Raw genomic sequence first — 14,819 nt, forward strand, 5'->3', positions numbered from 1 at the left:
GGGGGAAGAAGACAACACAAAAACAAATTCACAAAGTCTTGTTGACATGACAAAATATCTAAGCAATAAGACTTCATTAGAACCTTTGTCTTGGTTTGAATGTATTTTGCTGACGTCAAACCTTACAGGCCAGAACTCAACATGGCAAACGACAGTTCACCATGCTAAAATATCTTCCAATAATATGCAACATATATTCTACTGAAAGAATAATTTAATGGAATAAACTAATTTTGTGGGTATTTATGAAACCTTCGGCAAAAAACTGGGAATTCCATTTCTTCTAAGTAGCAGCATTACCAGTTAAGTTTGAGAACCCAATTGTTTCTATTAAAAAAAATACAGCAGGTAACTAGTATTTAAGTACAGCATTTACACTCAGTTTGCGAGGCTCTTTTCTTTTAAAGGTTTGGAGTTGGCCAAAATATTAGCGCAGGAGAAAACTCAGTTACAGCAGTAGCATGGTTACATACAGGAAGTCAGCTTGGCATTTAACAAAATGGAGTTCAGTTCACAACAGTACACAGTATTATTCAAAGCAAGTGTCCAACTCCAACATTTGCGTCTTCAAGCAGGAATCCTTCAAGAGAAGAGTAAACAGAGTCCTCTACCATTAAACAAAGGTAGCAATAAGAAGCATTGCTTCCTAAGCCACATGCGTGTCAAGACTGACTACATCAGGGGTTCTCAAACTGTGGGTCGGGACCCCTCAGGGGGTCGCGAGCTGTCAGCCTCCACCCCAAACCCTGCTTTGCCTCCAGCATTTATAATGGTGTTAAATATATTTAAAAGTGTTTTTAATTTGGGGGGGGGGGGTGTCGCACTCAGAGGCTTGCTATGTGAAAGGGGTCACCAGTACAAAAGTTTGAGAACCACTGGACTACATTCTTTTGCTTTGATGTTTAAGGTACAAGTTTGGTAAACATGTTAGCATTTGTGAATGCAAGTTGTTACAGTCTACTTTTTTTTTTTTATAATTAAAGTGAATGTAACATTGGCGAGTTACTAAGACTTGGACACTGAAATAATTTATCCACAGAACAGGTCACACCCTGGGCATTACATGTGCAAGCTTCCACAGTGCCCTTTCTAGCATGCCTCAACTCTGCCCTGGAAGTCAAACCTCTACCAGCCAGAGGGAAGTTCAGCCTCTCTGCCAATTACTTCTAAATATGACCTTGATTCTTTTTATATGAACACTGCCTGATAACTGGATTGGGACCTTCCAACTTCACATAGGCTACTGAACAGTTTTCAGATGGTGATGACCTGATCAATGACAACTTTGTATTTGAACCAGCAATCTAGAACGTGTTCTGTGGAACTATTATGCACAGGCTTTTAGAAGTGTTATACAGCTTGTGGCCATAATATTAAAAGCTAGAAACCTTTTACAGAATAACTTGCCAGTTGCACAGTATTACACACAATTTTTGGCAATTTTAATTTAAAAGATGTCTGTTCTATTTCTAAATTCTGTTATAACATGTCATTAGATGAATAGGGTTATTAGATCCAGTTTTAGTGTTATAGTATTAGTTGGTCAGATTAATATATATTTTTTCATTTGTGAAAATACACCAGCACAGGTATATGAATGCAAATAAGATCAATTTAATCTACATGAAGACATGCTCTCAATTTCCAGAGGGATACACTTGTTTCCTTTCACTTTCAAATTAGAGTACTATAGATTTACAAAAGAAAATATTTACAGGTTAAAGTATGTTAAGCAAGACTTGTAAGAATGTTTTCCATGGAGGATATATTTTTCTTGCTTAATTTTCAAAAATAAATAGAGGCTTTCAACTGAAAGCATTTATTTTCCTAGTTATCTGAAGTGGCGTCTAGGGCAGGGGAAAAAATGCTTCAGACTTTTCATAGTCCACTTCGTTACATAAAACGTCTCCTGTCCCAATGTTTGCTCAAATCCAAGTGATATTTTCTTCCCATGAAATATGACTGGAGCTTTCATTTTATTTTCAGCAATTCAGTCTGTTTCCATGGCAGCACTGCGGGATTCCTTAGCTACCATGAGTCGCATTAGCTGACTGTGGAATTTCTCAATCTTCTTTACATCTTGAGCCTGGTCTGTTCTATATAGCAGACACTGTCAAAAGAAAGTTACTGAATGTCAGGTTTTATTTCAAGCTATTTAAATCTGTGATTTATAGTTTCAATATTAATTTCACATATTTCTGACACCAGAAAGCTTACACTACAAAGTGAAAGACTTCAAGGACTCTGATCAGTGCCATCTGTACTGTGTCCCACACTTGAAGAGGCAATATAAAGCTACCCTTAAACTTCCAACTCTTATTACAACAATTTACTCAATTTTTTTATATTATATATAAAATAAAATCAATCAATTTCCCTTTGGGTCCCCCATATAATGTGTCTGTGTTAACACTGCAAACTCTTAATGCCAGGGACTGCTTTCTGTTTGGAAAGTTACCGAGCATACAGTTTGCACTTAGAACTCCACTGTTATAAAGCCTCATTGTAACTTGCAAAATCTTGGGTGCCATAAGGCTAGCATTGAATACAGTACATTGTATTCAATGTTGTATACAGATAAAATTCTAAAGATATAATCCGTGTAACACTAAAAGAAAACAATCTGGAATAAATTAAATATATGCCTACTAAACATTTTTAATATTGACATTCCTTAGAGCACCATGTGTAACATTCTGGATAATAAAAGCAAAAAGAGTCCTGTGGCACCTTATAGACTAACAGACGTATTGGAGCATGAGCTTTCGTGGGTGGTGCATGCATCCGAAGAAGTGGGCATTCACCCACGAAAGCTCATGCTCCAATACGTCTGTTAGTCTATAAGGTGCCACAGGACTCTTTGCTTCTTTTACAGATGCAGACTAACACGGCTACCCCTTTGATTCTGGAAATGTTAAACGGTTGTAGTTTACATCCACTCAAAACTCAGATTAATAGTTTTGTCTTTCCCCTTTAGCAATGTACTATACAGGTTTACATTCTATTTGAAGTGTGAATATTCTAGCGGTCAGATAAAGTTTAACGAGCTTTCTTCCCTCAGTAACTTGTCTTATGATTATACAAGCACTACTGTGCTTTCAAGTATCTTCTACAAAGAAGCACAGACCAGTTGGTTAGCACAAAAACCCTTGAACTACAGTCTAATTGTTCAATGAAAAATTTAAGCAGGATACAAAAGACTGAGGTTTGATACAGAGAAATGGTGTATTTTAAAACTAAAGGGGGTTTATATGGATTCTCTTTTGCCTAAATTTTCCTGCAAAGGCTAAGGTCTCTTTTCATAATGAGAGGAGTTCTCAATAAAAAACAAACAAAAAAATCTCAGCAGCAGGCCAAAAGCTGCCCTGTGATGGAAGAAATTATTGTGTTAACACATGAAACAGATTCTTCCCTGTTGTATTCTGTAATCACCAAAGCAGATTTTTTGAACCTGAAATTATTCTTTCCTTGGGTTTCCCCAGCTTAGATCTTCATACTTTTAGGGATATACTTATTTTGTCACTAGCAGTGCTAGATTAAGCATTGCTTAGAAGTGAATAAAAGTTAAGATTTTGTGTCTTTGGAGTTAGTGCATTGTCTCTATGCTCTATAGGGAAATACCTCCTGATAAGTCTTGAAGGATCAGAGAACCACTTTGTTGATTAAGATAAGGAGAAGTTCTCTTCATGTGAGGTTTTCCCTCCCCATTGCACATTAAGGACAGAAGTAGGATGCCACTGTCTGATCATCATGATTACATACTAGACACTAGTACTGATACATGGCAAACTGGAATTTTAAATTTACTGCAGCTGGAGGCCACAAATGCTTTTGTTTGCCTAAGAGGCAGCTCATGGATTTGGGGATACCAGCTGAAACAGCAGGTGACTTGGAATACAGCCAACATTTCTGTCAAGAATGATTAGTTCCCTCTGCCTGTATAGCATGAATACAGCAACAACCCAGCTGTCCAGATTGATTTAGCAAAGGAATAAAAATAGAAAGCTTCAGTCTCCAGGGCTGTCAATACAGCAGCTTTACCCACATTAAGTTCACATTAAAACTTCTTTAAACTGAGGCATGCAGTACAGAACCTAGTTCAGTCTTTCCACAGGTATACTGCCTCTGCAGAGCCAACAGCAGTAAAACTTGCCTTTGTCAGTAAAGTTGACTACACTGACTTGGTTACACAAGCAGATGAGCGTAAAAAGGGGCTGTTTTAAATGCATGTAAGCTCAGGATTCCACTTACCCCAAATTTCCTATTTTGTGGGATTTCTCCTAACAAATCTGTCTTTTCAATTAACAATGCCCCTAATTCAACATCCCTCTGGCCTTCAGAGCCCATCCCTTGTACTGTAATTAGCCATCTACAAATGCCTGACTATTTCTCCTCCACAGTCTGGACTCTGACATGGACCAACTCTTCTAGGAAGAATCTGCACAGACTAAGTGGATTTAGTTTGCCTCATCCCTGAAGAAACAGTATCTTAAAAGGTAAACTACTAGCAATATGTACTATTGGACTGTTACACATGTCCTGTTCTCCCTTCTTTATTGTTCTGTGTGTTGCCCTTTCCTCTTGCTCCTACCCTTCCTTTCCTAAACATCCCTCCAGTGTGTTTGGACAGAAGTCAGCTAGAGGAGACACTAAATACTACAGCCTTTTAAAAAAACCCTGCTGTATTCTAATTCAGGGGAGGAAAGGTTACAAAAATGTGAGAAATACTCCCAAGAGATGCCACTGAACATATAGCTGGTCATATGGTATGGTCACAAAAGATGCAGGTTAACATCAACTTTTGAATTCAGTCTGATATATTGGGGTTATTCAGGACATTCGGGTAACAGAAGTAGGCTTAAATTTGAAAGAACTATTGACCCCTCCTTAGAGAACAGCCTAAGACTGGACAACACTTCCTACCCCCAACTTCTCCCCTGCCTCCCATTGCTCCAGACCTCCGTAATATCCCCTGCAACTCTTGAGTCCAGCTCCTACTGCCCCTCAATCTTTCCATCCACCTTTTAGTGTGTCTGCTGCTCCTCAATCCCTGTGTCCTGTCTAGCCCCTAAACCAGAGTGACAGCCATTTTACCTGTAGGCATAGCTGTAGTTTAACTGAAAACAGTGGGAAATGGCAGCCAGCTTTATTAACGGCAGCTTTTCCACATGCAGATGGGCTGCCATTTCCCTACTGTCTATCTTGCTAGCTTCAGCCCCATTGACAGTAGCAGGAGATGGGGCCACTTTGAGTAAGGGAAATTTTGTGAGTTGGCAGCCTTTCATTATGTTTTCAGACAAGTTAAACACCCAAAGAAATCACAAGAGTCATGATAAAATTATGAGAGTTGGCAATACTGCATTCATGGAGACCCCTATGAAAAGTGGAGTAGCCAGATACCTGGATAATTTCTCCAAGCTTCTGGGGGTGGGGCTGGGTGAGAGGCTCCATGTCTAGAATTTTGTGTTTGTTTGCTGTTTGAAGTTTGTCTTTTCCTCACTTCTGTGAGGTTTTTTATTGTATTATAAAACATACTCCTCTGAAAGTCTACCTTATTTACATTTTATGCCAAACAAACAAACAAACAAACGTGTACATTAAATATTTAAAAGTTTTAGACTTTCAGGACAGTTCAATACTAGAAATTTTTGCCAATATAACATCCGGAAGGGGTGTGGGGTCTTTTTTTTTGGAGGGGTGGACAACATTTCTATGCTGGCAAAAGCCCTAGTGCAGATGGAGTTATAATACCATAAAAGCGCTTTTGCCAGTAAAGCTTATTTTACACAAACCAGTGTAAGTTATACTGCCAAAAGCCCTTTTATGGTGGTTTAAGCTGTATGAGGGTTTGCCAGAATAGCTATACCAGCAAACCTTTTCTAGTGTAGACCTAACCTTATTCATTTCCCCTCTCTCTGGTAGAGGTTCTTTAGTTTGTGTGGTAATGAGAAAAAAAAAGAAAGGAGTTACCTTTAACTGCAAGACTTTTATACAAGCAAAATAAGAACAGCAGCATTTTCAGTTATATCCCTCAAAAGAAACCCAGTAAGTTCCCTTAAAGTTAAATAAGGGCCCAATCTTATGCCCTTTGAAATCATTAGGAACTTTGTCTCAGACTCAATGGGTGCAGAATGGGGTACCAAGCTAGCATCAGAGGCTCTCAAACACACACTCTGAGTACAAGAAGCTTGGTGGTTTGAGAAAGTTAGCTTACAGAACCATCTGTATATGAAGTTCTCAATAGCAATTTTTACTCTCATCAAATTAAATGATAGACTGTCTTAAAATGCAAGCTTGTAGAATCAAGCTCTACAGTCAACATTCTTTACTTACAACTACATCATCTGTTACTTTGATACACAGATTCCCATCACAGTGTCGGTATTTAAGAACCACACGCACCTGAAATGAGAAAACATTTTAGGAATTACTGATAGACAAGGTTTTCACATCACACAAAGATTTTCTAGCATAGACCAACTTAATATTTAAAAAAGTGTTATTTTACATTTCATTCAGTTTGGTCAAGGAAACTACTTGTCAATTCATGATCCATTTCACTTAGCACCCACATATTACCAAAATGTTTATTGTTTGATTCCTCAATGCTCAGGAAAGTTTTCATTTCAACAACAAGTGGGGTTTGCTCACCTGCTGCTTCTCCCACCCCCCCTTTTTTTTTAGTAGATTATGTTTAACACAGTACTGTACTTGCTTTTTATTTGCATGGTTGAGGGGTTAGTTCATAACTTTGGTGTTCATAACTGAGGTTCTATTGTTAGAATATCAGCATGGTTATATCCAAATCAGATTGGGGGGAAATAATTTTTTATATACACCACCACTCCCCAGGTGTCCAACATGGAGTCAGGGACTGCTTTGGGTCTGGTATAAGAGAGGCTATGGGGGAAAGGAATGTTACAAGTTTGATACCAAGGATACATCTACACAGCAAAGAAAAATATGTGGCTAGTCTGTGCCAGCCAGCTCAGGCTGTTTCATTGCTGTGTAGACTTCTGGGCTACGGGACGATCCCATCCCGCAGGATCCTAGAGCCCAGGCTCCAGCCCAAGCCCAGAAGCCTACACAACAAGGAAACAGCCCTGCAGCCAGAGCCAGCTGGCACAGGCTAGCCACAGGGCTTTTTTTGTTTTGTTTTTTTGCTGTGCAGATATTCCCCAAGAGATATAGGTAGGATGGGGGGAGGATTAATTACAACTGGGAATTACCCAGTTACCCATTTGGTTTGTGGGATGGAGATCATTATGGGACTGGCTCAGAAAAGGGACCAGAAATGCTAAGATCATCACATGCTTAAGAAGAATTTTTTACCCTAAGTCAGGATTTGTCTCAAACCTTGTCACTAACATACAAGGAAAGCTGCCAGGCTCCCCCACTCTGAGGTCTCCAAGAGGCCTGAGGTCAAGAAGACTAGATAGGTAGTGTAATAAGAAACTGGTATGGTCAACTACTTTCTGCAACAGTTTTAAGATCAAATGGTCCTTGTTGCAAGCCAAATAATCCATGGCATCTGCAATACACTTAGTGATATCTTCAGGGAACAAGGACGACTTCACAAAGGGGAAATAATTTTATAGGAGACCAATTAAAACTGTTGAGACATCCCTTCTCTCCCCACTGCCATGTTAGTGGGGACATATACTAAAGAAATCTATGCTTAACTTAAAATGTTCCACTCAACTTTTCAGAGTTATTTTCACATTGGAATGACTTGAAAAATTCACTTTTGCTACTGGCTGTGGTAAATGTGGAAGGGGTCAGCTCACCATTGTGCTATTCATTTCTGCAGTATCTAAACCTTAATATTAAAAAGGTTTTAGCCACTGTGGTAAAGAAATCCTTTCAAATACCAACCAATGAAGTTATTTGAGTTTGAGAGTCTGTGGGCAGATTATTCCAATGCCTCTGCTGTTAATAGTTTTCCCGAGCAGAAACTGATAAGGCTATCCGTTTCAAATCTGCTAAAATCAGAACCCTATAGACAGCAATGAAACCAGAAAGAATTCTTAAATTTCACCCTGCTGCTTCTTGGAAAAGAGGGAAGCACTTTGAAGAAATTGCCTTCTCTATGATATCTCCAGCTATTGAGGGCATCTGCCCTCTGATTAAGTCTGTCTGCAGCCTTGGATCTTTTTGGATTCCTCAATGTATTCAATACCCTAAATCCATTTTGACAAAAGAAGTCCACTTCCATCTACATCTGGCCAGAAGACTGTACTCCATCCTATTGAATGCAGAACTGGCCATGGTGATCCATGCACTTGTGACCTCCAAGTTTGATTTCAACTCATTTCTAGAAATGAAGCCATATACACCTTGAAAAAGTTCCATGGTACAGGACACAGCAATCTGGTCATTAACAACATGCAACCCTGGTGCTTCACTCTCTGCAATGGCACTCCATTAAATACAAAAAGCAGTTCAAGGTCCCTGTCGTCTTAGTTCCTCCTCACAGGACTGGCCTTAGTTACTCAAGAGATTGCCTCTCCCTCAACTATGACAGCTACATTCCTATTTTTAATTTCTAAATACTTTTGAAGCACTCTGATACTACAGTGATGTGTCCCATGTGATTACTTAGATGAGATGGAGGGATAGAATAGCAGAGATTATTAGAACAGCCAAAGGAGGACTCCCCCCACATAGCAAAGCAGTGAAAACTCCCCATCCTTGAAGAAGTCAGGTGGTTCTGGGATATATGGGAGAAGATAACTGCTTCTTTCCAGAAGCCAAAAGGACAGCTGTGTGGGTAGGAAAGTTTATTTTCAACTACCTATCAGACACTTACTAGTCAGTGACAGAAAGACTCCTGAGCAAGGTTCAGGAACAGCATCTCAGAAGAACCCCAGCACGCTCTCCTTCAAAAGTACTAGTATAAACAGATTTTTACCAGCACCTTACTGGCTCTCCTCCACCATGAGCTTCCACATCAGCCTCTGGCCGGTAGGGGTCCAGTAAGTTTTGTAAATCCTGACTATCAACATTGAAATAATCTTAAAAACCAGATAATTATTTGTTCTGGCACAAGATAATTCCTGAAGAAATTTTGGAAAATAAGGGTATAATCCAAGTACCTAAAGCAGTTAGTTTCTTGTTTATGAAGATATCCTTTAAACAGGTTTAACCCAGTATGCAATATTATGCAAGACGACATTTGCATATAATGGAACCTAGCAATTACTATCCTCCTTTTCTTTTCAAGAGAAGGAATCTAATAAACTGGAGCTATACGGGCCTTAGTATACCCACAAGACAAAAATATTTAATCCCAGCCAACCCTCGAACATATTCTCCATCGGACTGAATTTCTATTTTACAACACAGCCATGCTGCCAAGTAAGCAAATGCACAACATATTTAAATAAGTTGCCATCTCTTTGCATATATAGGTCACTATAATAACTTTTGAAATGTTTCCCACAAACCACTTTCAGCATTTGCCAAATCAAATCTTAAATGCCTGCTTACTGAAAAGAATTATGCTTTAATGTATCAGTTACCAATTAGCATAAAAGATTTTTTTTTTTAACTCCTTTCTTTCCTCCCTGCCATTGAACTCCCCCCTCAAAGAATATTAACATAGACCTTGAAAAATCCACTCATCCATAACAAGTAGGAAGCTTTCCTGGCAAGTGCCATCAACTTCTACAGAATTTAAAAGAATTATATTTCTAATTCTTATAGTTCTAGATAACCTTCCAAATTATAACTAAATGTAAGACAATGCAATGCTATTTTCCTGTGTCTGCAGAGAATAGTTCCAATACCCCTCATGTTGCTCCTAGTTTCACTCTGCTGCCTTGGGAAAGCTAAGGCTGACCACCTTTGGAATTCCTATTCAGAACTCTTTGGGAAACAGTTAAACTGACAAGTATCAGGTCAATTTCATACTGCTGTAGCTCAGCAAAGCTGAGCAGAGGCAGACACTGGGGGAGTAGTCAAGCAGAAACTTGACAAGAAGCAAAGTGGGGGCTGACCTGCCCCGGGAGCTAAAAAACTGAGGAAACAGGTAAGATAGAGATAATGCCTCCACTACATAAGCAAAGAGCTTGAGGAAGGGGTAGAGTAGGACGGACCCTACCCACTGGGGGGGAGGGATAGCTCAGTGGTTTGAGCATTGGCCTGCTAAACCCAGGGTTGAGTTCAATCCTTGAGTGGGCCATCTGGGGCAAAATCAGTACTTGGTCCTGCTAGTGAAGGCAGGGGGCTGGACTCGATGACCTTTCAAGGTCCCTTCCAGTTCTAGGAGATAGGATATCTCACTTTCACAGTGAAACACCGCTCTGGAGGGGATGGGAGTGCAGAGGAAAAAGCCTCAGAAGAATGTTCCTTTCCAGCAACCCAAACAGGTTTGGCCAGAGAGGGGGGTGTAGTAGATTTATTGAACTCCTGCTGGGCGGGGGGGGAGAGGAAGAGAGGAGAAGTAGTGCTGGAATTTAGTTTCACTTGAGCACTGTTCCTGGACAGTAGCTCTTTTCCTCCCCAACCTCATTGTCACCAGGATATAACTAGGCTTTAGTCCTCCAGACTGGTGTCCAGCAAAATTACAATCCAGGTGTTTAGGGATAGGGACAAATGTATTGTCTGGATGAGTGGAAGAGTACTGTGGTGCATGTATATACAAGGAAAGAGAAAGATGTGACAGAAGAAGGGAGAAAATATGGGGAAGGGAGAACACAATATAGGAAAAGATCAGGAAGAGCAAAAATGACAAACAATAAAAGGAACAACAAGGAAAAAAGCTTGGAATGATGTCAAAGTATGACAAAAGCAAGGGCAGTTACATTTAATTTGCAACATATATTTAACAAGTTGTAATATACACATCAGGGTTTGTGGCTTTGGAGGCCACAGCTACAGGAGCAAGGCAGCGTATGTATTGTTCACTCTGGCTCACAGGTTTCAAGTAAATTTTTCCAAGCTCTAAATTAGCAAGTACAAGGGCAATGGCAGAAAAAGCACTGCACACTGGATTCTTGGGGCACACTAGATCAAACATAACAGTCACCAGCCAAACTCTGGTCAGACTGACATTGTCAGTCAATGTTAAAACGGTTAATGCTGCATTTTGTCAGTTATGGTGTCACTGTAGGTGGACATTCCCACTAAGATTTCCATGTGACCCAAATGGAGAAACACTTTCCTTATAAACAAACAGTAGTAACAGTACATAGATTCCACTCTGCTCCACAATCACCTATTCAAAACTCCATTTGAGGCTGGTGCAGTGTCATTGTCATTGTCATGTGACAGACAATGAAATGGATTGGATTTGATGTAATGCAGCCAATCTAAAAATGAACATTACTTCAATGGAAAAATGGAGCTATTTAACTGGTTATAGTATTGCACAGGACTTGCCTATACAACAGCTGTTATTAAAAAAAACTTTGCTACTTTATTGCAATAATATCAACCTTATCTCAAGAAAATAAAAACATCCTATTCCTAGAAGGCAATAGCAAGACATTTAATGTAACCATTTCCTTTTTGAAGTATTAATGCCAGATTTAAAATGCAAAAAAGCAGATATACAGAGATATTGGACCTCAACATTAATTTCTCTGTTCAAGAATTAGAGAAAGATTCTCAACCCTGCTCAAGGTGTAGTGAGCAATATATCACTAGAAGGAATTATTCCAATAATTACTTTTGGGAGACCCACACTATTCTAACAGCAGGTACTGACTAGGAAACTGTTGAGTTTAGTAATCCTTCCTGAAGTCACTTCATTTTCCTGAAGAAGTTGCCTCTGCATTACTGTGAAGGAACAAACGGGCCAAAAGATAAATAAATTAATTAATGGAGATATCCTATCTCCTAGAACTGGAAGGGACATTGAGTCCAGCCCTCTGCCTTCACTAGCAGGACCAAGTACTGATTTTGCCCCCGATCCCTAAGTGGCCCCCTCAAGGATTGAACTCACAACCCTGGGTTTAGCAGGCCAATGCTCAAACCACTGAGCTATCCCTCCCCCAATATGGAGCTACCATATTGAAATTCACCAAAGCTTCTAACAAAAGTAACAATACATACATTCTGTATTTAAAGCTTTAACACATAAATAGTGTGGCACTGATCCTGAACATGCTATGTTCAAATACAGCTATCAGACCAGTTACCAAAACATCAAATATGACTACAGCTACAACATTTAAGAGGGCCAAGCGTGCTATATGACCCATTTTGGCATCAGATGGATTAAATGATGTGTTGCTACAATAAAAAGGTTTATTAGAGTAAGTTTTAGTTAATAAATAATTCTTTACCATTTCATTTAACAGTTTGTTACAAAATTAGATTTTGCTTTAAGATAAAATTCTCTGAATATTAGGATATATGTCACAATATTGAAAGACTAAGAGCTAAATACATACAGCTTGACTGAGTGATCATTAATGCCCATATTTTCCATATAGGCAGCCCATTGGGCCGACATGGATCCCCACTTTAGTCGATGAGGTCTGCCTATGAACAGCCCCATAAGGATATGGGTGTAAGGTGCTCATGATAATCATTCAGGAGTATTTGAAAGTACAAATAATTTCTCCCTTCTCAGTGTTCAGTCTAAGGTAGTATAACTAGAAGTAATGGAGTAAAACTAAGGGCTAGTCTACACTTACCGGTTAGTTCGACGGCTGCGGATCGAAGTTCCGAGTTCGATTTATCGCGTCTGGTCTGGACGCGATAAATCGAACCAGGAAGTGATCCCCGTCGACTGCGGTACTCCAGCTCAGCGAGAGGAGTACCGCGAAGTCGACGGGGAGCCTGCCTGCCGCGTGTGGACCGCGTCTGAACCGCGGTAAGGTCGAAGTAAGGTATGTCGAATTCAGCTACGTTATTCACGTAGCTGAATTTGCGTACCTTACTTCGATTTGGGGGGTAAGTGTAGACCAGCCCTAAGACAAGCTGTCAAGGCTGTATCCCCACTTTGAACCTTAGGGTACAAATGTAGGGGCCTGCATGAAAACTTCTAAGCTTATCTACCAGCTTAGCTTTGGTCCGCTGCCACCATCACAAGAATTCCCTCCCTGGGAAGCCTTGAGAAACCTTTCACCAATTCCCTGGTGAACACAGATCCAAACCCCCTTGGATCTTAAAACAAGGAGAAATTAACCATCCCCCCTCCTTCCTCCCACCCTCCTTTCACCAACTCCTGGTGAATACAGATCCAAACCCCCTTGGATCTTAAAACAAGGAGAAATCAATCTGGTTCTTAAAAAAGAAGGCTTTTAATTAAAGAAAAAGGTAAAAATCATCTCTGTAAAATCAGTATGGAAAATAACTTTACAGGGTAATCAAACTTAAAGAGCTCAGAGGACCCCCCTCTGTCTTAGGTTCAAAGTACAGCAAAACAAAGATAAACACTCTGGTAAAAAGGTACATTTACAAGTTGAGAAAACAAAGTAAATCTAAGACGCCTTGCCTGTCTTTTTACTTACAAGTTTGAAATAGGAGAGACTTGTTTAGAAAGATGGGGAGAACCTGGATTGATGTCTGGTCCCTCTCAGTCCCAAGAGTGAACCACCCCTTAAAACAAAGAGCACACACAAAAGCCTTTCCCCCCCCAAGATTTTAAAGTATCTTGCCCCCTTATTGGTCCTTCGGGTCAGGTGTCAGCCAGGTTACCCGAGCCTCTTAACCCTTTACAGGTAAAAGGATTTGGAGTCTCTGTACACAGAGAGCTGTTACCCTTCCCTTTATAGTTATGACACAAGCGCATTAAGACTATTATGAAACAAAAAAACCTTCCAGATAGTGAGATGGGGCGAGTCATTGTTATGAAGCTTTGCGCGCAACAGAAGCAAGACCGGCGACTCCAATATCGAAAGAACCAATCCCGCCTCACCTCATGGGAGGGTGGCCGACACACCAGATCTAGGGCTTTAAGAGTTTGTGTGTTTGGAGGAATAAGTAAGACCAGAAGAACCAGTATGAAGACCAAAGAGCAGACTGCATCGATGGCTTCGTGGCATATCAGCGTCCCGGGCAGATTCACGTCTCATGGACACTACACGGTTGCCAGGCTGCCCCGGGGGTGGGCTATTCCTGTCACGCCACCTGAGGCGAGTCAGGCTCTTCCCAGCGGCAGACAACTCTGTTGGGAGACCCCGGGCTCTGCTCTGCTCGGGAACGCAGCAAGTGGCTGGCTGGGGGAGGCGCCCCACGCAGTCACCCGAACCGGTGTCTCCGGAATCGCTGGGCTCCCAGTCAGCCCAGCCTCCGGCCACTTCTAGGGGAGCTCGCTCGCTCGTCCAGGACCCGCAAGGCAGGCGCATCGCCCGCACAAGCCGGTCTCTAAAGGGGACCGGGACCACCCCCTAGGCGCTCTGCGCCCGCCCTCCGTACCTTCATGGGATCGGCGAGGTAGAGCTTTTCGGCGGCACGGGTGAACTCCTCCCAGGTCTGGTAGTGCGGCATGGCGGGAACGGATCCTCCGGGCCGGCTCAGATTCACTCTCACAACTCAGCACTCCCTCCCTAGCGCACACGCAGCAAGATGGCGCGGGGGGGCGGAGTGAAGCTCTGTATCGCGCCTCTCTAATGGGTGGCAAGAACAGACTGTCCAATCGCAAAGCGCATTATTGAGCGGTCCCCTCCGCTGATAGCGGAAGTGCGGGAACGGGGAGGGTCTATCCGGCTTGCGGAGAGTCGCTGCTCTAGGCTCACGTGTCACAACGCCACTTGTAGGCCTGGCGGAACAGAACTACCCGGGCAGCCTCCTCCTCCCAAAGAGCCCCTCCCGCCTTGCCGCCGGCAGGGGGGCAAGCGCATTCATTGGCTACTGCGCCGCCCAAT

At 41.4% G+C, this 14,819-nt stretch overlaps 1 protein-coding gene across 1 annotated transcript; it reads right to left on the reverse strand.

The window, feature by feature from the left end:
- Positions 1-816: 816 nt before the first annotated feature.
- Positions 817-14,524, reverse strand: SRP9 (signal recognition particle 9). Its single transcript, XM_024214556.2, has 3 exons — positions 14,371-14,524; positions 6,334-6,402; positions 817-2,110 (listed from the first exon to the last, which is right to left on the reverse strand). Exons 1-3 carry the CDS (start codon positions 14,440-14,442, stop codon positions 1,991-1,993), a joined length of 261 nt encoding a protein of 86 aa, XP_024070324.1. The 5' UTR covers positions 14,443-14,524; the 3' UTR covers positions 817-1,990.
- Between the last annotated feature and the right edge of the window lie 295 nt (positions 14,525-14,819).

Source organism: Terrapene carolina, unplaced genomic scaffold (genome assembly GCF_002925995.2).
Source record: "Terrapene carolina triunguis isolate 2854851 unplaced genomic scaffold, T_m_triunguis-2.0 Scaffold406, whole genome shotgun sequence".
Taxonomy (NCBI): Eukaryota; Metazoa; Chordata; order Testudines; family Emydidae; genus Terrapene; species Terrapene triunguis.